General features: G+C 40.8%; 1 protein-coding gene across 1 annotated transcript in view; it reads left to right on the top strand.

Moving 5' to 3' along the window:
- LOC128695485 (band 7 protein AGAP004871) overlaps positions 1-20,683 on the top strand; it is a 137,078-nt gene that overhangs the window by 97,273 nt on the left and 19,122 nt on the right. Inside the window, exons 2-4 of the mRNA XM_053786159.2 lie at positions 11,300-11,406; positions 16,479-16,551; positions 19,041-19,123. Of these exons, the coding sequence (XP_053642134.1) occupies positions 11,300-11,406; positions 16,479-16,551; positions 19,041-19,123 (263 nt within the window). The remainder of the gene's footprint in view (positions 1-11,299; positions 11,407-16,478; positions 16,552-19,040; positions 19,124-20,683) is intronic.

Here is a 20,683-nt window from a genome sequence, read left to right as displayed (position 1 = left end):
AGGAACAGTACTGCGCTACCAGGAATAGTACTGTACTCTCTGGAACAGTACTGCGCTACCAGGAATAGTACTGTACTCTCTGGAACAGTACTGCGCTACCAGGAATAGTACTGTACTCTCTGGAACAGTACTGTGCTACCAGGAACAGTACTGTGCTATCAGGAACAGTACTGTACTCTCTGGAACAGTACTGCGCTACCAGGAATAGTACTGTACTCTCTGGAACAGTACTGCGCTACCAGGAACAGTACTGCGCTACCAGGAATAGTACTATACTCTCTGGAACAGTACTGCCCTACCAGAAATAGTATTGTACTCTCTGGAACAGTACTGCGCTACCAGGAACAGTACTGTGCTATCAGGAACAGTACTGTGCTCTCTGGAACAGTACTGCGCTACCAGGAACAGTACTGCGCTACCAGGAATAGTACTGTACTCTCTGGAACAGTACTGCGCTACCAGGAATAGTACTGTACTCTCTGGAACAGTACTGCGCTACCAGGAATAGTACTGTACTCTCTGGAACAGTACTGTGCTACCAGGAACAGTACTGTGCTATCAGGAACAGTACTGTACTCTCTGGAACAGTACTGCGCTACCAGGAATAGTACTGTACTCTCTGGAACAGTACTGCGCTACCAGGAACAGTACTGCGCTACCAGGAATAGTACTGTACTCTCTGGAACAGTACTGCCCTACCAGAAATAGTATTGTACTCTCTGGAACAGTACTGCGCTACCAGGAACAGTACTGTGCTATCAGGAACAGTACTGTGCTCTCTGGAACAGTACTGCGCTACCAGGAACAGTACTGCGCTACCAGGAATAGTACTGTACTCTCTGGAACAGTACTGCGCTACCAGGAATAGTACTGTACTCTCTGGAACAGTACTGCGCTACCAGGAATAGTACTGTACTCTCTGGAACAGTACTGTGCTACCAGGAACAGTACTGTGCTATCAGGAACAGTACTGTACTCTCTGGAACAGTACTGCGCTACCAGGAATAGTACTGTACTCTCTGGAACAGTACTGCGCTACCAGGAATAGTACTGTACTCTCTGGAACAGTACTGCGCTACCAGGAACAGTACTGCGCTACCAGGAATAGTACTGTACTCTCTGGAACAGTACTGCGCTACCAGGAATAGTACTGTACTCTCTGGAACAGTACTGCGCTACCAGGAACAGTACTGTACTCTCTGGAACAGTACTGCGCTACCAGGAACATTACAAGCAATCAGTATACCGCTCATCCTGCAGTAATGACTCAGTACTCAGTGAAAGACTTTAGGTAAATCAGTTTACTAGCAAAAACAAAAAAAAACTCTATAAAATATTAGCTGCTGTGTCTCCTGTCACATTACACTGAAGCTGCAATTATTAGACCGCGATGAAGCCTCAATGAGACCATTGTCAACACACGCATGATATTTTATAGGTAATTCTGTCGTTTTGTATTTTCTAAATTTTCTTTGGCGAAATCCCCTCAAGGGAGGTTCCTTGACGCTGGTGAGGGGCTCTTGATCTAGGGAATTGGATCTGTGTTCCGGTTCCTTGAATTGAGTCTGAATGTCTTCTATTCCCCCCTACATCACTGTATAATCCTATGGGTTTAGGGCTTCCCAATGATTATAATCATAATTTGGTGAAATATGACCCATTTAGTTTTATCATTTTCTTAGGAAGAATAATGATAATAATAATAATAATAATAATAATAATAATAATAATAATAATAATAATAATAATAATAATAATTCAGTGAAGATTCTTTACGAAAATGGATTTTAGGTTCAAAAAGACTCTAGGAAATATATTGAGAAATAGTGTGCACTAGGTTAGGGTTAGAGAAACATTCGATATACAAAGTGAAGGAGAATATTCCTTCATATAGAGATTCAATAGGAAATTGAACTTCACGATATGGACACGATAAGAATACGCTTTAAAAGACAACCAACCCAAGAGGAACGCACCTTTCAGTAATATGTTGTGAAAAGTATTCTCTATGGCACTGCCTGCAACACAGTTTCCTGAGATCACGATTTGTTGGTCAGATTCCATCTAAGTCAGAAGTCATTTTTGGGGTGAAAGGTCATCTTCAAGGTCAGAGGTTCTCTTCTAGATCAGCAACTCAGCGGTTATCTTCAATAATTATGTTAAGGAAGCTTTACACTGTGGCGTCCCTAGGGTCTGCCGTGAGTACAAACTAGGCTTGGTCAAGCAAAGAAACGAGAGAGGTGAACTGTATTAATATCCTTCTCCTAGTGTGGGTTAAGGATATTAATACCACTGTATAAAATCCACTATGTATTATTTTCAACAATGATTTGATATGTGGATATATGAGCATTTTTATCAACACGTTGATAGGAGCGTTAATGCAAACCTTCTTATCGATCACTGGAAAGTTAAGGAAGAAGTGTGTGGATGATAGTGGGGAAAGGTTATGTCCTCGTGAGTCAGGGCGGCATACCTCATAACCTAGAGCGGATATCATCGCAAAGGCAGAGATAGCATTTGGGGAGGAGAGAATGAGAGAGGAAGGAGGCAGTGGGAAAGAAGAAAGGAAGATAAAGAGGCAGTGGGAAAGAAGGATGGAAGAGGAAGAAGTGAGAAAGAAGGATGTAAGAGGCATTGGAGAGTAGGATGGGGAGAAAATGGGAGGATAAAAGGGAAAGGGCGGGAAATAAATAATTAGTGGAAGAAGGAGAGGAGGAAGGAAGGAGTGTAACAGAAGAGGAGGCAGTAAGAGAGAAGGCAGCAGGAAAAGAGGAGGCAGTAGAAGAAGAGATAGTGGGCGCGAAGAGGAGGAATCATATGGAGAGAAGAAGGAAGAAACTAAGGGATGAGGTGGCAACGGAAGAAAATGAGATGAGAAGGCGAAGAATGAGGCACTGGAAGAGACTGGCAAGAGTGAAAGGTCTATATGAATCTGGAAGAGCTGCAAGTTTGTTCCGAGTCGCCGGAAGACTCGAACGCGGTAAGATAAAACACAATCCAGCAGTTCTACCACTGCACTAGAAGCAATAATGAGATCATCGAATATGCCACATGGCAGCAGCCAACTGCTGTACCAGCAATGTGCTGGTATTCCATTTAATGTGATAGTGCATTATGAGAACAAAAACTTGTTACTTCCCTGTCATATTCCATCACAGAATTGATTAAGTACATCTGAAATCTGTCAGCCTGTGTTGGGAGATTTTAGTAAAGTGTAAAGGAATATCGTCAAGGATCCCACAATGGAATCAGTAGTCAGGGAAGCTTCAAAGATTTTTGTTCCAGGAGGCTGGAGTTACTATTGGGAAGTGCAAATTCTTAGGATGGATAATCCCAAACACAGGAAAATTGAATTTATAAGAATATTGTCATTAGTACAGAGAAAAATAACACATAGCAAATGTATACATATATACACACATGTATATTTATGTATATATATACACAAGAATGTCAGGATCGAGGGAAAGGCAAAAGTGATAAGATCGACGTGACGTAAGGAAATGGGGGAAAAAATGCATATACATTAGGAGACAGTGTTAAAAGGAGGATGATTGATGAGAGAAGTGAGCACTTTTCAAGGTGTGTGGTAGATGGAGAGAATGAATGGAGGTTGTGGGAGTTGGAGACATGAGGAGTAGGAGGGTGAAGAGGGAGATAGGAGGACGGTGGGTGAACTATAGGATGAAGGAATGAATAAGTGAAGACGGCCCATCAAGACAGACTGTGAATTACAAACATTACATATTTACAAGAGCAGTTTGTCACTATGGTAACTTGTTCCAACACAACACCATGACGGAACTCTCAGAGGTGACGCTGCGCTTGTGTGTCTATGTCTTAGTTAACTCTTCACTTAGACTAAATTTATTGAAGACCGTGTCTTAAGACTTACGAAGAGCTTGTGATTCAAGGAATGGGAGCTACCCTTTCCTGCTTAGGTATGACCCTTACGAATTAAGTGATTCCATTTAATAATAACAGCAACTCAACTGATTTATCTGATGTTATTTGACGTATTTACAGGTTAGATAAGAAGATACATTATATGCAGAACATTTTGGAGATACGGGAAATACTCAACTAATTTAAATATGTATAGAGGATAGATGTGAAGGAGAGGTACTAGAGAAGAGACGAGACGCAGAGGTAGCAGAGAGAATATTTGAGGCAGAAATACCAGAGAAAAAAAAAGATGAGAAACAGAAGTACCAGAGAAAACTGGAGACCTAGGAGTACCAGAGATATATATGGGTCCATGAAAAAGCCCGGATAACAGTGATTCGCAGCATTTAGAACGCAGAAGTCAATCAAGATGCAAGTTTTAGGGCAAAGTTAAGCAGAACACTCAGGCGATCAATGTAAATGACGCACATTTAAATAAGAGATAACGAAGCAAGACGTATCTATAATGCGCAATGTTGACGTGAAGACGGTATATGAAATAGATGATGAATTGAGAAGCATTTATTAGGCTCAAGTCGGTGAAGTGAACCCCATCTATAAGACGCAGGCGTTGTGAAGCAAGACGTAGGTGAACTATTCCAGCACTAAGGTGGGTGAGAATAATCACGTGTTACCTTGAATAGCATAACAAAATCGTTAACGATGACGTGTTGTCGACAAATAACTCACAGAGGGGCGAGAGGGAAGGGGTGTAGCCCTCGGCAAGGAGAGTGAGTACCAGGTGTGTTGTTGAGAGGTTAGTACCAGAGTGTTGCTCCCCCTGTCTGCCACCTGTCTCACCGCTGCCGCTGCCGCTGGACGCTTCTAATCGAAGACTCGCCGCCACTCCGCGAACTCCGTCCCTCCAGCCAGCCAGGTCATCCCAGCGACTCACCTGGTTTTCTGTCAGGGTGACGTAGCAATGTCCGTGGAGGAGGACACATGCAGTGGGACACACATATTGGTTAGGAGTACTTTCTTAATGCACCACCTCTAGGAAAACCCCCTTTCCTTCCACAACCCCAAAGTAAGCTACCTCAGCGAAGTAGGCTACTTCCTTGAAGTAGGCTACTTCCTTGAAGTAGGCTACTTCCTTGAAGTAGGCTACTTCCTTGAAGTAGGCTGCATCCTCGAAGGATGCTTTTCCTTCAAATATTTTATGTTTAAGCATTCTCCTTGCTGCTCCAGGTGATATAACCTGTGACCTTGCCTGTATCTTCCTGCTGTAGCTGAAGGTACGCCTAGACTTCCTGCAGGTGCTAAAACTGAATATATGTTATGTTAACGCCTGAGTACCTCCTGGTGTTGTAGATGCAGGTAGAGCTAGGCTGCTCCCTGGTGCCGTAGCTGCAGGTAGGCCTATACTACCTCCACATATTGCAGACAGATCTAGATTGCCTTCTCTTATAACTGTACATAGGTCTAGACTGTCTTTGGTACAGTATCTAGTGGCAGACCTAGTTTGCCTCTACGCAATATGTTCGAGTGACTTTTCTAGACGAGATCAAGTGTTTTGAACCTCCTGCAATACATAAATAACCTGCACATTGAAGAAACTTATGACGTTTCGATCCGACTTAGACCTTCAAGTAGTCACACAGTGGTTCAAGTAGGACCGAAACATTGTCATGAGTTTCTTCTTTGTGCGTGTTATTTGTGTATTGTTCCAGTCACGGTATTGTGCATTTTTAATCTTCAAGATATAGACTAATTAAGACTGACACTGACGAGGTTCAGCACAGTTCCTTGGTAACCAAATTTCACAGTTCGCGACCACAGTACAGATTACATGAAGCAGTAACGACCCTTCGTGTATTCGTTAGTCTTTCAAATCAATTAACCAACTATTTACAAAGAATAATGCAGCTTTCAAAAATGTTTTTTTTTTCTATAAATATCAGCCTCTAACATGATTGTTATAATATTTAATTACTTGCATAACTAGTTTCACAAACCCTTTTTTTTTTTTTGATCGATGTTTTACCTAAATATGCCGCTTTTATCATCCTTTCTTCCATAACTAATTGGTTATATTGATTCTTTAAAATATGGATAATAGCAAGTGTTAAAATCTTTAAAAATCGCCCAAGTAAACAGACTACATCTTTTTCTTGCGTAATCAATGTCGAAACGTCCAATATAGAAAACGTACACAATGTTGAATCTTGTCAGGTATGAGGAGTTTGGGAAAAAATATGAGAGTAAGCTTTGTGTGAGGTAAACAATATTGGGACCAGGAGGAGCTTGTCAGAATTTATTGGAATTTGCAGCTGCCTGGGACAATGGCGCCTTCATCCATGGGTCCCATGAACGATCTCAGTCCTGGAGACCACAAGATTATCAACATTGAGAATGGTGAGTGTCACCGTTCTGTCTCACATCCCTTGACCTTCTCTCAACCTCGCCTCGCCATATTCTTATTATGCCTTCGTTTCTTAATCTTGTTTTGTCCTTTCTTATTGTTCTTTTTCTATCTTTTCTCCCGTCTTCGAATTTTATTCTACTACAGGCTTTTCTCTTTATTATTCCAGTGTCCTTTCTTTTTTCCTATTCTCTCTCCTGTCTTTTCTTCCTTATTGTTATTCTCCTTTCCTTTCTCTTTATCAACTCCTGTCCTCTCGTTCCCATATCTGTGTTAACATTTCTCTTTTTTTATTATTTTCTCTAAGAAAAAGATTTGAGAGTGTATAGGAACGATGTTGTCAACAAATTATATTATTCCTAGGAGTGAATGACTGGGACAGATTATGCCTATTTTCACGGTATTTCTGCCTCCACAATAACCCAAAGTGAAGAGCGCTATAGGTTTCCCACATATAATGAATTTTTCTTCTTATCATTTATAATATTACTCAGGACAGTGTCTTGACTCGAGTGTTTATCTTTTCGACCACGAATCAGCGTCACAAAAAATCTTATGAAACATTTTAGAAAACACTGAACGGGTCATTACATGAATAAATTCCGCGTCAGGAGAGGTTAGGTTAGGTTAAATAAGTGCTTCTTGACGGGGGGTGGGGATATTACTCATATGGTGATCCGCTACTGGAGCTTTTGGTCATCTGTGTTCTACCTTTTTAAAATTCAGGTTGTATGGAAATTTTTACTAAAAAAACAAAACTCGCTATACTGCTGAGAAAGGTCTCGGATGCAGGCAAACATGTATAGTGGTCTTCTGTTTGCACCTTCGACCCCCTAAAGGAGGCTCGATAAGCATGAACTAGGAAAACATGATGCTTTCACTAGGATATGGAAGAGACCAACCAGGTGGCCTTGGATACAGCCGCCTGGGTGGTGGGACCTGGTGACGAACTAGGTGGAGGTAGATAACCCCAGCAGAGGAATGTGCTCAGTATGAGGCAGGTGGAGGTGGATAGCACCACCACTACGGGGTCTAATCACTAGGAGGCAGGTGAAGGTGGATAACGCCTCTACGGGGTTTGATCACTGTTAGGCAGGTGGAGGTGGATAACACCTCTCCGGGGTATAATCACTAGGAGGCAGTGAAGGTGGATAACGCCTCTACGAATTCTAATCACTACGAGGTCTAATCACCTGACTCCTAGTGATCTAATCACTAGGAGACAGGTGAAGGTGGATAACAACACCTCTACGTGGTCTAATCACTAGGAGGCAGGTGATGGTGCATAACAACGTCTCTAAGGGGCCTGATCACTAGGAGGCAGGTGGTGGTGGATAACAACGTCTCTAAGGGGCCTCATCACTAGGAGGCAGGTGGTGGTGGATAACAACGTCTCTAAGGGGCCTGATCACTAGGAGGCAGGTGGTGGTGGATAACAACGTCTCTAAGGGGCCTCATCACTAGGAGGCAGGTGGTGGTGGATAACAACGTCTCTAAGGGGCCTCATCACTAGGAGGCAGGTGGTGGTGGTGGATAACAACGTCTCTAAGGGGCCTCATCACTAGGAGGCAGGTGGTGGTGGATAACAACGTCTCTAAGGGGCCTGATCACTAGGAGGCAGGTGGTGGTGGATAACAACGTCTCTAAGGGGCCTCATCACTAGGAGGCAGGTGGTGGTGGATAACAACGTCTCTAAGGGGCCTGATCACTAGGAGGCAGGTGGTGGTGGATAACAACGTCTCTAAGGGGCCTCATCACTAGGAGGCAGGTGGTGGTGGATAACAACGTCTCTAAGGGGCCTGATCACTAGGAGGCAGGTGGTGGTGGATAACAACGTCTCTAAGGGGCCTCATCACTAGGAGGCAGGTGGTGGTGGATAACAACGTCTCTAAGGGGCCTGATCACTAGGAGGCAGGTGGTGGTGGATAACAACGTCTCTAAGGGGCCTCATCACTAGGAGGCAGGTGGTGGTGGATAACAACGTCTCTAAGGGGCCTGATCACTAGGAGGCAGGTGGTGGTGGATAACAACGTCTCTAAGGGGCCTCATCACTAGGAGGCAGGTGGTGGTGGATAACAACGTCTCTAAGGGGCCTCATCACTAGGAGGCAGGTGGTGGTGGATAACGTCTCTAAGGGGCCTGATCACTAGGAGGCAGGTGGTGGTGGATAACAACGTCTCTAAGGGGCCTCATCACTAGGAGGCAGGTGGTGGTGGATAACAACGTCTCTAAGGGGCCTCATCACTAGGAGGCAGGTGGTGGTGGATAACAACGTCTCTAAGGGGCCTCATCACTAGGAGGCAGGTGGTGGTGGATAACAACGTCTCTAAGGGGCCTCATCACTAGGAGGCAGGTGGTGGTGGATAACAACGTCTCTAAGGGGCCTCATCACTAGGAGGCAGGTGGTGGTGGATAACAACGTCTCTAAGGGGCCTCATCACTAGGAGGCAGGTGGTGGTGGATAACAACGTCTTTACGTAGGCTAATAACTAGGAGGCAGGTGGAGGTGGATAACAACGCCTCTACGGGGTTAGTCAATTTGAATCAGCGGAAACTTTCTGGCTTTGGTTAGTTACAAGTTCTTGATGGTGCGTCCAGAGAGCAACTCCTTACCTGATTTATTCTGCAACTTCTGCACCACCCAAGATCTTCCCCTACTTTTTATCGTTTCTTTCCTCTTTACTTTCTGGTATATTACTATTGTACTTATGTTTGTGGGGGAGGGAAACTTACCTAGTTGTATTTGCAGGGGTCGAAATATTGTTACAAGGTTTGCTTTTTAAGTCATATCCCTTAAAACACTTTAAGCAGGGATTGGGGGGGGTGCCTTCGTTAAATTGAGGGCTCTTGATCCAAGTAATTGGGGCTACCCTCCTTATGTATGACCGTTACAGGTTAAGCGCTTCTACAAAGAATTTGATGTTAATAATTATAAATTTTCTCACCTGAAATTGTTGAGTATTGGCTACTAACACTTCTGAGTTATAGCGATGCTTAGTATAAAGTATAGCTCCTCCAGTTACCGCGCTTAATTTTCTATATTAACTGGAGCCTAAATTTACAACTCTCAGTATGTGGGGGTCTGAGAATTTTTAAAGGAAAAAAGGCGTCTTCCATCTAGAAAAAGTTAAAAACTACTAAATGATCTAGACAATCGTTTTTCGCTCTCTGCAATGAGACAGAAAGTTCTTCCTATTTTTCCTTGTTTATATTTGGCCCTTCAGTTATCTATGTTCTCTGGATACCGTTACTTATATCATAAATAGCCTATCCTACCCGTTTGATCTAATTCGTTGAGTATTTTGTATGTTATTATCATATCTCCATGGTTCATTTCTCACCTTGTGTTGATCTGTTACACGTATGCCATTCTCTAGTTTCTTGTGTTAATTAGGAGTATGTTGCTTCCAATTTGGCACCCCATACTCCAACGTGGATCCACTTTCATCTGTCAGGTCGGTTACGTATACTAGAAAAAGCAATGGTTCAAAAACTGATTCATGATGGACTCCACTCCTGCTCTCTCCAGTACCTGCATTCCTGGGAGGGTTGAAGGTACAGCAATATCGACAGAATAGAGAAATAGTCATGTATGCACCTTTAGGAGAATTTATTGAAGGAGGCGCATCGATACTGGTGTTTCTTACAATCCTGAGATAAAAAGGACTGCATTTGATGCGTTTCACCAGTGGCGAAACTTTTTCAGTATAATGTTCTGTATGTGAATTCGTGGGCCTTTCTTTCCATTATCATTCTAGTTTCCGCTTGAGTATTACAACTGCGTAAATATTAAAACTAAGCACTCAGAAAAACTGGAAATCAGAAAACTAAGCAATCAGATCATCTGTCAGATGAAACAATCAATTGAACAATCATCACAACACAACCAGCACATATGAGCAATCAACACAATTGCACAATCAACACAACAGTTTACTCAACTTAATAACAACAAGTGAACATAAATAAGTGAGAACTAGACTACTATTGGGTCAGTAACTCCTCGCCGCCCTGTCCGGAATCATCAACACTCACCTTCCAGGAATATAACATCGTAGCATGAAATAACAACGTTGCTCTACTTTGCGACCTGGTGAAGGTGACTTCCGTCTGTGCGCTGGTGGCTGCGGTGGGAGGGGAAGTCGAGGGATAACAGTGTGTGTGTGTGTGTGTGTGTGTGTGTGTGTGTGTGTGTGTGTGTGTGTGTATTTCGTCCCTTGAACCAGTGAATGAAGTTTAATCTCAATATTTATTCCCGTAGTGTATATAATATACGTTGTAGAACGAGCATTAATTGGGACAACACTTTGCTCTCTGTAGATCTTTCTCAAGTGATATATAATGTAAAATATGCAAGAATTTATAGACTCTTTAGAGGAGAAATAGAAGCAGATGAGATTCCTGTATAGGTGACGTGAGGTGAGTGAAATAATAAGAATGCGAGAAGTATGTGTGTGTGTTTTGTATCTACTGTATGACTATATCACAGAGCGATATGTTGTCTCAATAAAAGTTTGTACTACAGTGTCTTTTTTCACAGTTTTTTGGCATACGACAATTAGATTTGTCTTCCATTCATAGCTTGTCTTACCTACTCTACGTTCATAAGTAGCAGTGTTTCCTACACTGTACTGGATCAGTTGAGTGATCCGGTTCATTTTGTGTTCCGTCATTTTGGTACTATACCAGTGATAAGAGCAACTCTTTCTACACCTTGTCTGAGACTCGATCTGGTATATTGGGATCTTTAGGATAATATTAGCAAATATTAACGAAAGTGTTCAAGTGTTTAGAACACAAACTATATTTATTCCTTGAAACATCAGAGTAATGTGGATACCTTTGACTCCCATCCACCTTTTCCTTTCGCATAACTCCTCTGGAAAAGCTTTTACTGCCATAACCTGTTTCCATACCTAACACCCCAACACCATCGCTAACCACCACCAGGATCACTACTGGACTAACGACCATTTGTATCTTTCACAGCCGACGAGAATGACGGGGGGATCGGCGTCATTGGGTGGATCCTGACGGGGCTCTCATGGGTGCTCGTCATCGCCACCATGCCCTTCTCCTTCTTCGTCTGTTTCAAGGTACGTGTCTTTGCTTCCTCCTTCTCCTCAACGTCCTCCTCCTCCTCCTCCTCCTTCATCGTCTGCTGCCTATGTTCACCTAGTAATAAAGTTACACCTAGGAGTTAATAAACTGTTGCGGGTCGCATGCTGGAGGAGAATATAAAAAATACCAACAGAAATAAGCTGAAGAGCCTGGCTTTCTTGGGTTAATAACTCAAAGACTTTCATCTTCGTTTCTTCAGAATTACATTTTTTTGAACCCTTTCTTTTTCTCACTTCATCATGTTAAGTGAAAGTACTCAGATTGTTCAAGTCATAATAGCAGGTAAAAATACAGCGTGTCAGGTCATAGCATACAAGTCACGCCTCTTATCGGGTTCTTTTTATGAAGCATTTCCTATATCACGCCTCAGGATGGCTGAGACCAGCAGCGTCGCAAACTACTGCAAAACTTCCAAAATTTGTGTCACGTTAAAGTCCCATTTTTTCACCAAAGAAGTCATTGTCACTTTCCCTACCAAGTCTTGTCACGAGTTCCACTTAATGCTTTATCTTAGGACACACAGATTTTTCTTTACTTTTAAATGATGCGGATAAACTTAGATATATGTTATGATGTGATTTCTCATTGAAATGGATCGGAAAGCCAAAAGCTCTACTGAGTCTGTCATCATATAGCAAAAATTAGTATCAGAAAGTCTCACTCAATTCTCGTTAAAAACAAGATACCTCCACCAGCCTAGTATTATGCGTTGTCGTTGGACGTGGGTCGCAGTCCCGCTTACTGTCATGTCAAGCCTGTGTCACTGATCTCAGATCATGTCTTACACTAGCTAAAATCAGGCTTCACGTCACGGCTTCATGTCATTTCCAGTGTCACTAACGTCACCACAGGTCAGATGATTCTTTGCATTATCTCCGTTATAATCTGGGCTAATGAAGGAAGGTTCAGCAGTTTTAATTGTTGGCCTTACCTCCTCGGATATTAAGAATTAGTGATCTGGTGATCTTTTCTCCTTCGATAATAAATGTTGATCTGGAGTTTATAAAAACACTTTCCTTAAGGCAAAGTATTTCTGTCTAAAAGTCAGATGTATGTTCAAGAACATATCTGATTACTTCCTTTTAATTGGGCAAAGAAACAAGGCTTTTAAAATGTCTGGGAAAGACCAAGAGAAAAAAAACTGATATGAAACCTGAAGAGAGCCGGGAAGAGTTCTCAAAGGCTGCAAATTTGGCAAGAAATTGGTTGAGTATATTGTGACTGTCAAAGGAGTCCAGACTTTTTCCTCTCAGCAACCTCTTTTCTTCACATTAATTTTGATATATTGCTTTTATTATTATTATTAAATATTAGCCGGTATTCTCCCGGCCCGGGCCTTTTCCAAGTGGTGGCCCGGCCTTGGCTCCCTCTTTAGGGAGTGTCTGAGACCTAAGTTTCCCATGGGAGGAGGCACAAGTACCTCCTCATCTTTGGGACCAACTGTCCCCAGGCCTAGCCACAAGCTAGGCCTCTCTGGTCTGCCATCCCCTCCCCAAGGGGGCAAATGGGAATGACAGTCTTATGAGCTAAAGGCTCGGGCTCAGGCACCTACCCCACCCTAGAAGGGTTAGGCATGGTGTCGATGATATATTGCTTTGTAAAATTTTTGTAATTATATTCAGTGTGTTATGTTATATAATCTCTCACGAAGAATATGTAAATATTTTTGTAACAGCTGAAGGGTTTAGCAAATGTTAATTTTTTTTCCTAATTCTTCTACCCTGTTGATCCCCAGTTCTTTGTTTGATTCGTATAATAAACTAAGGTTATTATTATATATGCTGAAAAGGGAAAAATGATTGATGCAGTAATTAGCGTGATTAACTCATGGCCCGAGTGAAAGTAATGATTCTGGCTTATTGAATTAATTGTAATTTAAGTTGCATATTGACTTAGGTTGATACCTAAGCTCCGGTCTGAAATCTCGATAGCACCATCGATGTTACGTTTATCCTCTTCGTCACATTACAATAATCAATGCTAAACTCTGCCATTATAAATAATCGTTGAGCACTTAGCTTATTATGCAATCGAAGTCACTTACTAGCAACAAGGTCTTCTAATTGCTGGATACTTCACGGAGGCAATAAAATTAGTTTACAACCCTGATGGTTGAGTGGTTGCGCCGCCACCTAAATACTCCCTCACCAAAAATCGTCAGCCTATACAAAGCTAAGATGTTTGTTACAATTTACAGTTTCATAGACATTCCAGATCTACTTTTTTGTTATCTAGCAAAATTTATTTAATAAATTATCTCTGAACTTAAAAACCCGAGCCTCAACCACATATTAACTGTGGAAGTTAGGTGGATCAATATTGGGCATTGATTTCTGTATTTTTCTGGACAGGAAGAAACAGAGCGAGTGATGGAAACCTGTTATCTGATAAATAAATAACAGGTAAACACCGTATCACTGGGCTGAGACAGATATATGTTCCATTGTTTTAGTTATTGGTCCAGTGTTAGGGTATAATATACGGGTGCTTGCCAGACTACGGTTTTTCTCCTCTAGTGAGTCAAAATGACTGCTTAGTTGTGGCGAACCAAATATATCTAGAAAGCAATAAAAATAACACACAATATGAAAACATAACATTCAAACACTGCCCTCTTTCACAGACAAATAAGATAACTTATTAAATTTTAGTGATGATTAGTGATTTGTCGAGCCTTGTAGAAGATCTGCCGAATATCTGCTCAATCTCTTAATCTTTTCAATCCTTTGGCACTAGGAGCAGACAGGAAAATTAAAAAGTTTAGGTCATGATGGAGTTTTATAAGTATGCTCGCGAGAATACTCACATACCCTGTGGATTGGGATGTTGGTTTGAGATTACGCGTCTGTGATTATTGCTTTTTGTCACAGGAGTTTCGTTTTCACTATGTAGTTTGTCATATACTATATTTTTCCAGTGGTTTTAGTACACACTTTCCCCTCTTGGATTCTGTTCCAGTTTTCTGTCGGCAAAACTGTTTTTTCTTAATTTACATTTGCGGTAAGATTCGTTTTATCTGTTTTCTCGATAGGCTGTAAACCCCATTAACTAACCCATCAATTTTTGTATATACTGATGAATAAACTTTTCTTAATATGTGTGCACCGAGTACATGTACAAAAGTACATGTGCAAAAGTACATGTGCACATGGAGGGACATATATAACAGCTAATTTTAATCCAAATACACCGTACATGGGATTGATGAAGAATTGGTGACGTGAAAGGATATAATCCCAGTAAACTAGTTACGAGATCGTTTTCAACAGAGAGAATAGCAAATCCAGATAACCTTTCTTTAGTTGCTGTTGCAATAAGACATACATTTTTTATTTTTTTTATTTTTTTTTTTGGCTCGATGAAACTATGCTGACGTGATGTTCTTGCGGATGCAATTGCCATCAAAATCTTATGCTACTTTTATGCTTGTTGGAAGAAACCAGTAAGAGATTTATGAAGCAGAAGGGGTTGAAATATACGTTTTATCTTGAAGGGAGTAAATTCTTGGAATACAAGCAGCTCTGAGAAGAGTTCGGGAAAATTTTCGACACTCAAAGGAATTTTCATAAGGAATACACAGGATTTTTTTGTCGTTTTCTGATATTTATTGAAATTTTTAAATTTTGCAAAATAATCTGAAGAGTTATTTAAAAGTTGTTACTTTTAAAGGCTTTATTACTTAGTTTTTATTTTTCTCCATTATAAACTGACATTTATTCTTCAAATTCATATTCAGCTTCTGACTCGGATGTTCAGATATTGTCTCTGGTTGATAGAAGGATACTTGGTGTCCAAGACACCTTTTTTTTTATACAGACTACAGTTTGTTATGGGTAGAGTTTAACGAAATTGAGACTTAATCAAGCTTTACCCAGAGCGAAAAGTCTGTATTTCTGCAGAGGTTTATTCAGTTACTTCAGTTGTTTAATAGCCACATATGGTTACATTCCTCTGGATTGAAGACCGGTCTTAAAAGATATTTAAAGCTCGTAACAGGCCAAAGACTCTTCTTCCCTTTTAAACATTTGACTTACTTCATTATTCAACAGCTTCATGTAAGGTATTCATGATATCGATTGTCTGGTAACGGATAGCTTTCAGAGTCTCTGCTCGACACTCCTATTTTCCGTCAATCGTTTTAAAGCCAAAGAGGGATCATTCCTGGTTAACACTTGACATTTACGAACAAAAGTGGAAAATATATTTTAGATTTGCTGTATAACTCCAAAGAATGTCATGACTTCATATCTTTTTACTGTGCCAATTGGTCCCACAAGAGTGTGGGTTACCCTCATCTGAACGACATTTTTGCAAAGTTAGTGTGGGAACAATGTTTACCTAAGTTCATCATCATCATCATCATCAAGCAGGACGGTATCAATTTCATTCTCTACCATACAGAATGGGTTTTCAAGTAAGCCATCGAAACCCGTCAATCTGTACTGGAAGATATGAGTAGAGTATCAAACACTCCAGTGAGGGTTCAGGAGTTATCGAGCAAGAGATTACCACTAGGGATGGTATATCACAAGTATTCTAGAAAAAAACTAAAGAGCTTCCTATATACAGCTTTAATTGTGTTTCTGTTCTAGAATAGATGTACCATGAAAACTTCTGGGGCTGTGGACCGAAGGAACGGGGACCAAAGTTCGTGTTGTTGATACATCAGTGTCACGAAAGTGCTGGTTGTAAAATCTTTTAATTATAAGCTCTGTGGCTGAGTGTTTAGGCTTGCTGCACTCCTGGATAACGGCTCGAATCACTGTTCATCCTTCTGTTTAGTCACAGAGTCGTCCATTACGACCTGTCTTTGGCTGATAGCACTTGTATGATTGTGAAGCTGATGTATCATTGCCACAACGAAGATAAAGTTGACATTACAGTATCTTTGTGGAAACAGCCAATATGTTGAAAAACGCTTTCTTTACAGAAAAATATAGTTTTTACTTGTATTTGTGAACATTCTTTTGTCAAATTCTGTACGAGGATTTTAAAGCGAGCATAAGGTTGTATCTACACTCGAGACTAATATATATTGTTGGTATAGGTGGTGCAGGAGTACGAACGAGCCGTCATCTTCAGACTTGGTAGATTACTACACGGCGGCTCTAGAGGCCCAGGTGAGTTCTCATTTCCTTCTCTTCTCTCATGTCTCTTGTTACAAGTTCTTTTGATGCCCTAGTTGATATGTGATTATCGGAATCGTCTACTGATTCGCTTCCTCTTCTTTGGTAAAACTGTAAAATTTAGTTTTAAACTTTTTTGGTATGCTAATTATTTTTTACTAAAGCTGAAATAGCAGCATAATCTAACCTTCCAAAAATTTATAAAAATGGTTGTAACTGAACGTAATTTTTAAAGGGGTGGACCGTTAAGACATCGGAAGGCCTCGATCAAATGACCAAAAGCTCCAACGGCGGGTCATCATCTAAGACCCGCGTCAGGAAACACTTGTCCTATTTCCTGACGAACCTTACCTAACCTAACCTTCCAAAAATTCCTGTGAAATATCTAATTATTCAAGTATTTTAATAATTATATTGAACTGTTTCGTCCATATTTTGTATAATCACCCAGATAGTCTGAATTACTGTTCATTCACTGATCTGTTCCTGACTTTGCTTTGTTTATCAAAGATTTAACAAGTTTTCGAAGGACCAGGATTTTGAGGACAACCGGATCAAACCTCGGTTTTTATTTATTTTATACAAGTACGAACGTCAAGCCTACACACTTTAATTTTCTGAAGCCTTCAAGCAGTAAACACCAGTTTCTCATAGCACGGATGTGAAGGTACATGTACTTTCTGTAATGGACCCTCATGAGCTCATTGATAATTATGATTTATTCTCGTTTTAGATATGCGTTCTATAGAATTTAAATTACTTGATGTCAGTGTCAAATTATTTAGTCGAAAGACATGCTTGGCATTCCCTTTTAATGTGGATTTTAACAATCTATAACGTTATCTTTTCTTTTTAACTAAGCTTAACCATCCACTTAGGCAGGGTTATGTACTGGTGTCTCGGCTCTTTCAGCCCAAGAAACAATATAAATAGCAAAAAAAAGCATAATACTGTGACTAGAACAATACACAAATAACCCACACATAAGAGCTTACGACGACGTTTCGGTCCGGTTAGGACCATTTACAAAGTCACACTTGGGTTTTTGTTCTTTATAATTTCCCCCCCTTCCCCTCTGTGTCCTTGCTCCTACCCTCTGTGAGCTCTTAGCTCCCTCGCAGTGCTCCTCTTTCTTAGTATTTGACTGACTCCACTACTACGACGTCCACTATTACCTGTCTTGTCCCGTCCCTGTCTACTGGCCTATATATACTCCTTCCTTCTCTCCTTTTCGTTAGTGTGACATTGTAAATGGTCCAAGTCAGACCGAAACGTCGTCGTAAGCTCCTCTCTTCTATGTGCGGGTTATTTGTGTATACAATATAAGTTTGGGTGGGTGGATAGGAGATGCTATCAGGGTATATGGCTTTATGGGTTCAAATCCGTTGCTTTCATGATATATGTTTGTAAATAATTTCGCTTACTTATATGGATTATAGGCACGGATGAAATAACTAGTTATCACTCAGTAAACTACTAATGTACCCAGGTATGAGAAATGGCGGATATTTCTAACATTTTCGCTGTCCATCCGAATATGGGAATGAACTGGCCAAAGCACCAAAGTTTGACTCTGCCCAGGAGGCGAATTGAATCTACGGGATAGAATTTGCTCCTAAATAAATAAATAAATTTATGTATTATATATATATGTTGTGCCGATTAGATAAAATTGGTCAATTAGCAAGAACTCATTTATAATTAAGTCCTTTCTAAAATTTTCGCTTATACGTTTAAAAATTTTTTTATGTCAATATTAAAATTAATCATTTTATACATAAAGAGCCTTAAAAAATTTACCTAAAATTATTTTAACAAGCGCAATTTAATTTAGCCTATTCCAACTAAATATATTTTAGATAAGTTTACAATAATTTAATAAACAAACACGATGAAATATATTTTTTTCGTTAGGTTCAGAATGATTTTTTTTGCGAAATTATTGCATACACAAATTTTCACTTGCCTTATTCAGCAAGAAGAACGTTGCTATTTAAGTCAGAATCGCAAGTTTTACCTATTCGGCACGACATATATATCTTGTGTGTGCGGAGTATAATTACGCACTTCTTCCTAAAGTCAGAAAAGCTCCCATGTAAATTACATAATTTTTCTCAAAATTTTCTTATATCAGCAATATAACAAGTTGGACTCCTGCTAGCTAATTCTCTTCCTAACGTTTCTTGCAGTTTACACGGTGGAATGATGAACTAGCAGTGATGCTGGTTATGGTGTTGTCACATCCCCAACGACAACAAGGAGGTCGACTCACGTATTTGACTTTCAATTTCAGCACTAGCGGAGGACTTCTCTCGGAATCATGCAGAGAAAGAGAGGCACAGGTGCGGGAAGATGATTTAAAATGAAACTCGAGAGAACAGGTGTTGATGCAGATTCATCGAAATTATCCCCCATGATTATATTGTATAATATGTTGCGTTTATCTTGCTAAATCAGACGAACATTTTATATCTCTCCAACAGGCATCTTCTTCATCTTGCCATGCATTGAGTCGTACTCAAAAGTAGACTTGAGGACCAGTGTTTTTGACGTTCCGCCCCAAGAGGCAAGTTAAACCGATAATTTACTTCTCCGTCATTCAATATTTCACTCACGTCTCTCTCACACACTAGTTTGTGAAGGCTTATCTCTCTTCCACAAGAGCACACAGTTCCGCACACTTTCCATCCCAGTGTGTGATGGCATACACTCACATCCATTGAGTAGCAACACACACACACATCTAATATTTGAGTTACAGCAGTGTTCTGCCCTCTCAGCGTGCATAATGCTTTCCGTGTCCCGTTAGGAAGAATATGCTGAAAAATCCTTCTCTGTAAAGTTGAACAGTACCATTCTGGCTCAGCAATTATGTGCTCAGACCGGAATAAGTTCAAGTACATCAGCGATGTCTTGTCAGAACACTGGCTAAACAGAGAGGTAATATTTCAATTATTTTTGTAGAAGTGATATTGTATCCATCACTACTTGGTGAAACTCTTTATTAGTAGTTTTTGGTCTTTGTATAAATTTTGTAGGCATAGATAAGCGTCGCTTATTCTTCTCCGGAGTGCATGAGTAGCAGGATATGAGTGTGCATCGCTGTGGTGGCTGCCTGCCCGGTGCATGACTTACGTATAATCGTCCGGAGCAAGATCGTTTAGCTCTTCAGGGACTTTCTTGTCCCTCAGGGTCATTTGTTGAAGCTGGGTTGATTTAATTGGGACAAAATTTATTGTTATTGTTTTTATTTATTTATTTATTTATTTATTTTTGCACTGATTTGACTTTCAGAGCATGAACTCGGAACTGGAATCTATCTTGACACAAGGCCCATCATCTACCACTTGAAGTGCTAACGCCACTTCCCTTTTCCAGTGGTCGCCAAGGCTTCCCTCTTTGAGTATATCCATCTCAGAGTGCAAGGAAGCCACTACGTGTATAATTCACAGAACACTTAGACTTTCATCATCACCTCAGACTTTCTATGTTTCCTCACTTGATCATATCGAACTAATGCTCTGCTTTTGTGTGTTCAGACCCCTCAGGTCCTTCAAGATCATGTCACTGGCCCTCTGTCCTGTCCCACCAGCACGTCTTACTAACAAATTGCTCCACCATTATGCTGAAACTTTCTCCCTTACTTACCAAAATGGTGTTATTCATTTTATTCCTGCCCCTTTTTACCCCAAGTCCATGAAGATGGCAGCCAGCCAGCCATTCTCTACACCCCACCCTGCCTGTGAAGATGGCAGTCACCCAGCCATTCTCTACACTCTTCCTCATGACATGGCATTTTGCAGGCATGTTTTTCACGCTTCCTTGTATAGACACCTACCGAAAAGTGGACCTGCGGACAGTAACGTTTGACATCCCTCCGCAAGAGGTGGGTGTGCCTCTATTCCCTCCCCCCCTCCCCTTCCACAACTGCCCTCCCAACAACCTGCTACTTTGTCTTTTGCTCTGTAATCTTCGTCTTCACTTTGTCTTCTATGTTTAGCCTTCCTCCCCACTTTGTCTTTTCATCTATTTTCTTCGTCCCCCCCCCTCCTTGTCTTCCTACCTTTAAAATTCGTTCTTTCCATTGTATATGTCAAAATAGCACAATAGTTATATATTCTCATTT

Source organism: Cherax quadricarinatus, chromosome 50 (assembly GCF_038502225.1).
Source record: "Cherax quadricarinatus isolate ZL_2023a chromosome 50, ASM3850222v1, whole genome shotgun sequence".
NCBI classification, from domain to species: Eukaryota; Metazoa; Arthropoda; class Malacostraca; order Decapoda; family Parastacidae; genus Cherax; species Cherax quadricarinatus.
This window is presented reverse-complemented; position numbering and strand designations above follow the sequence as displayed.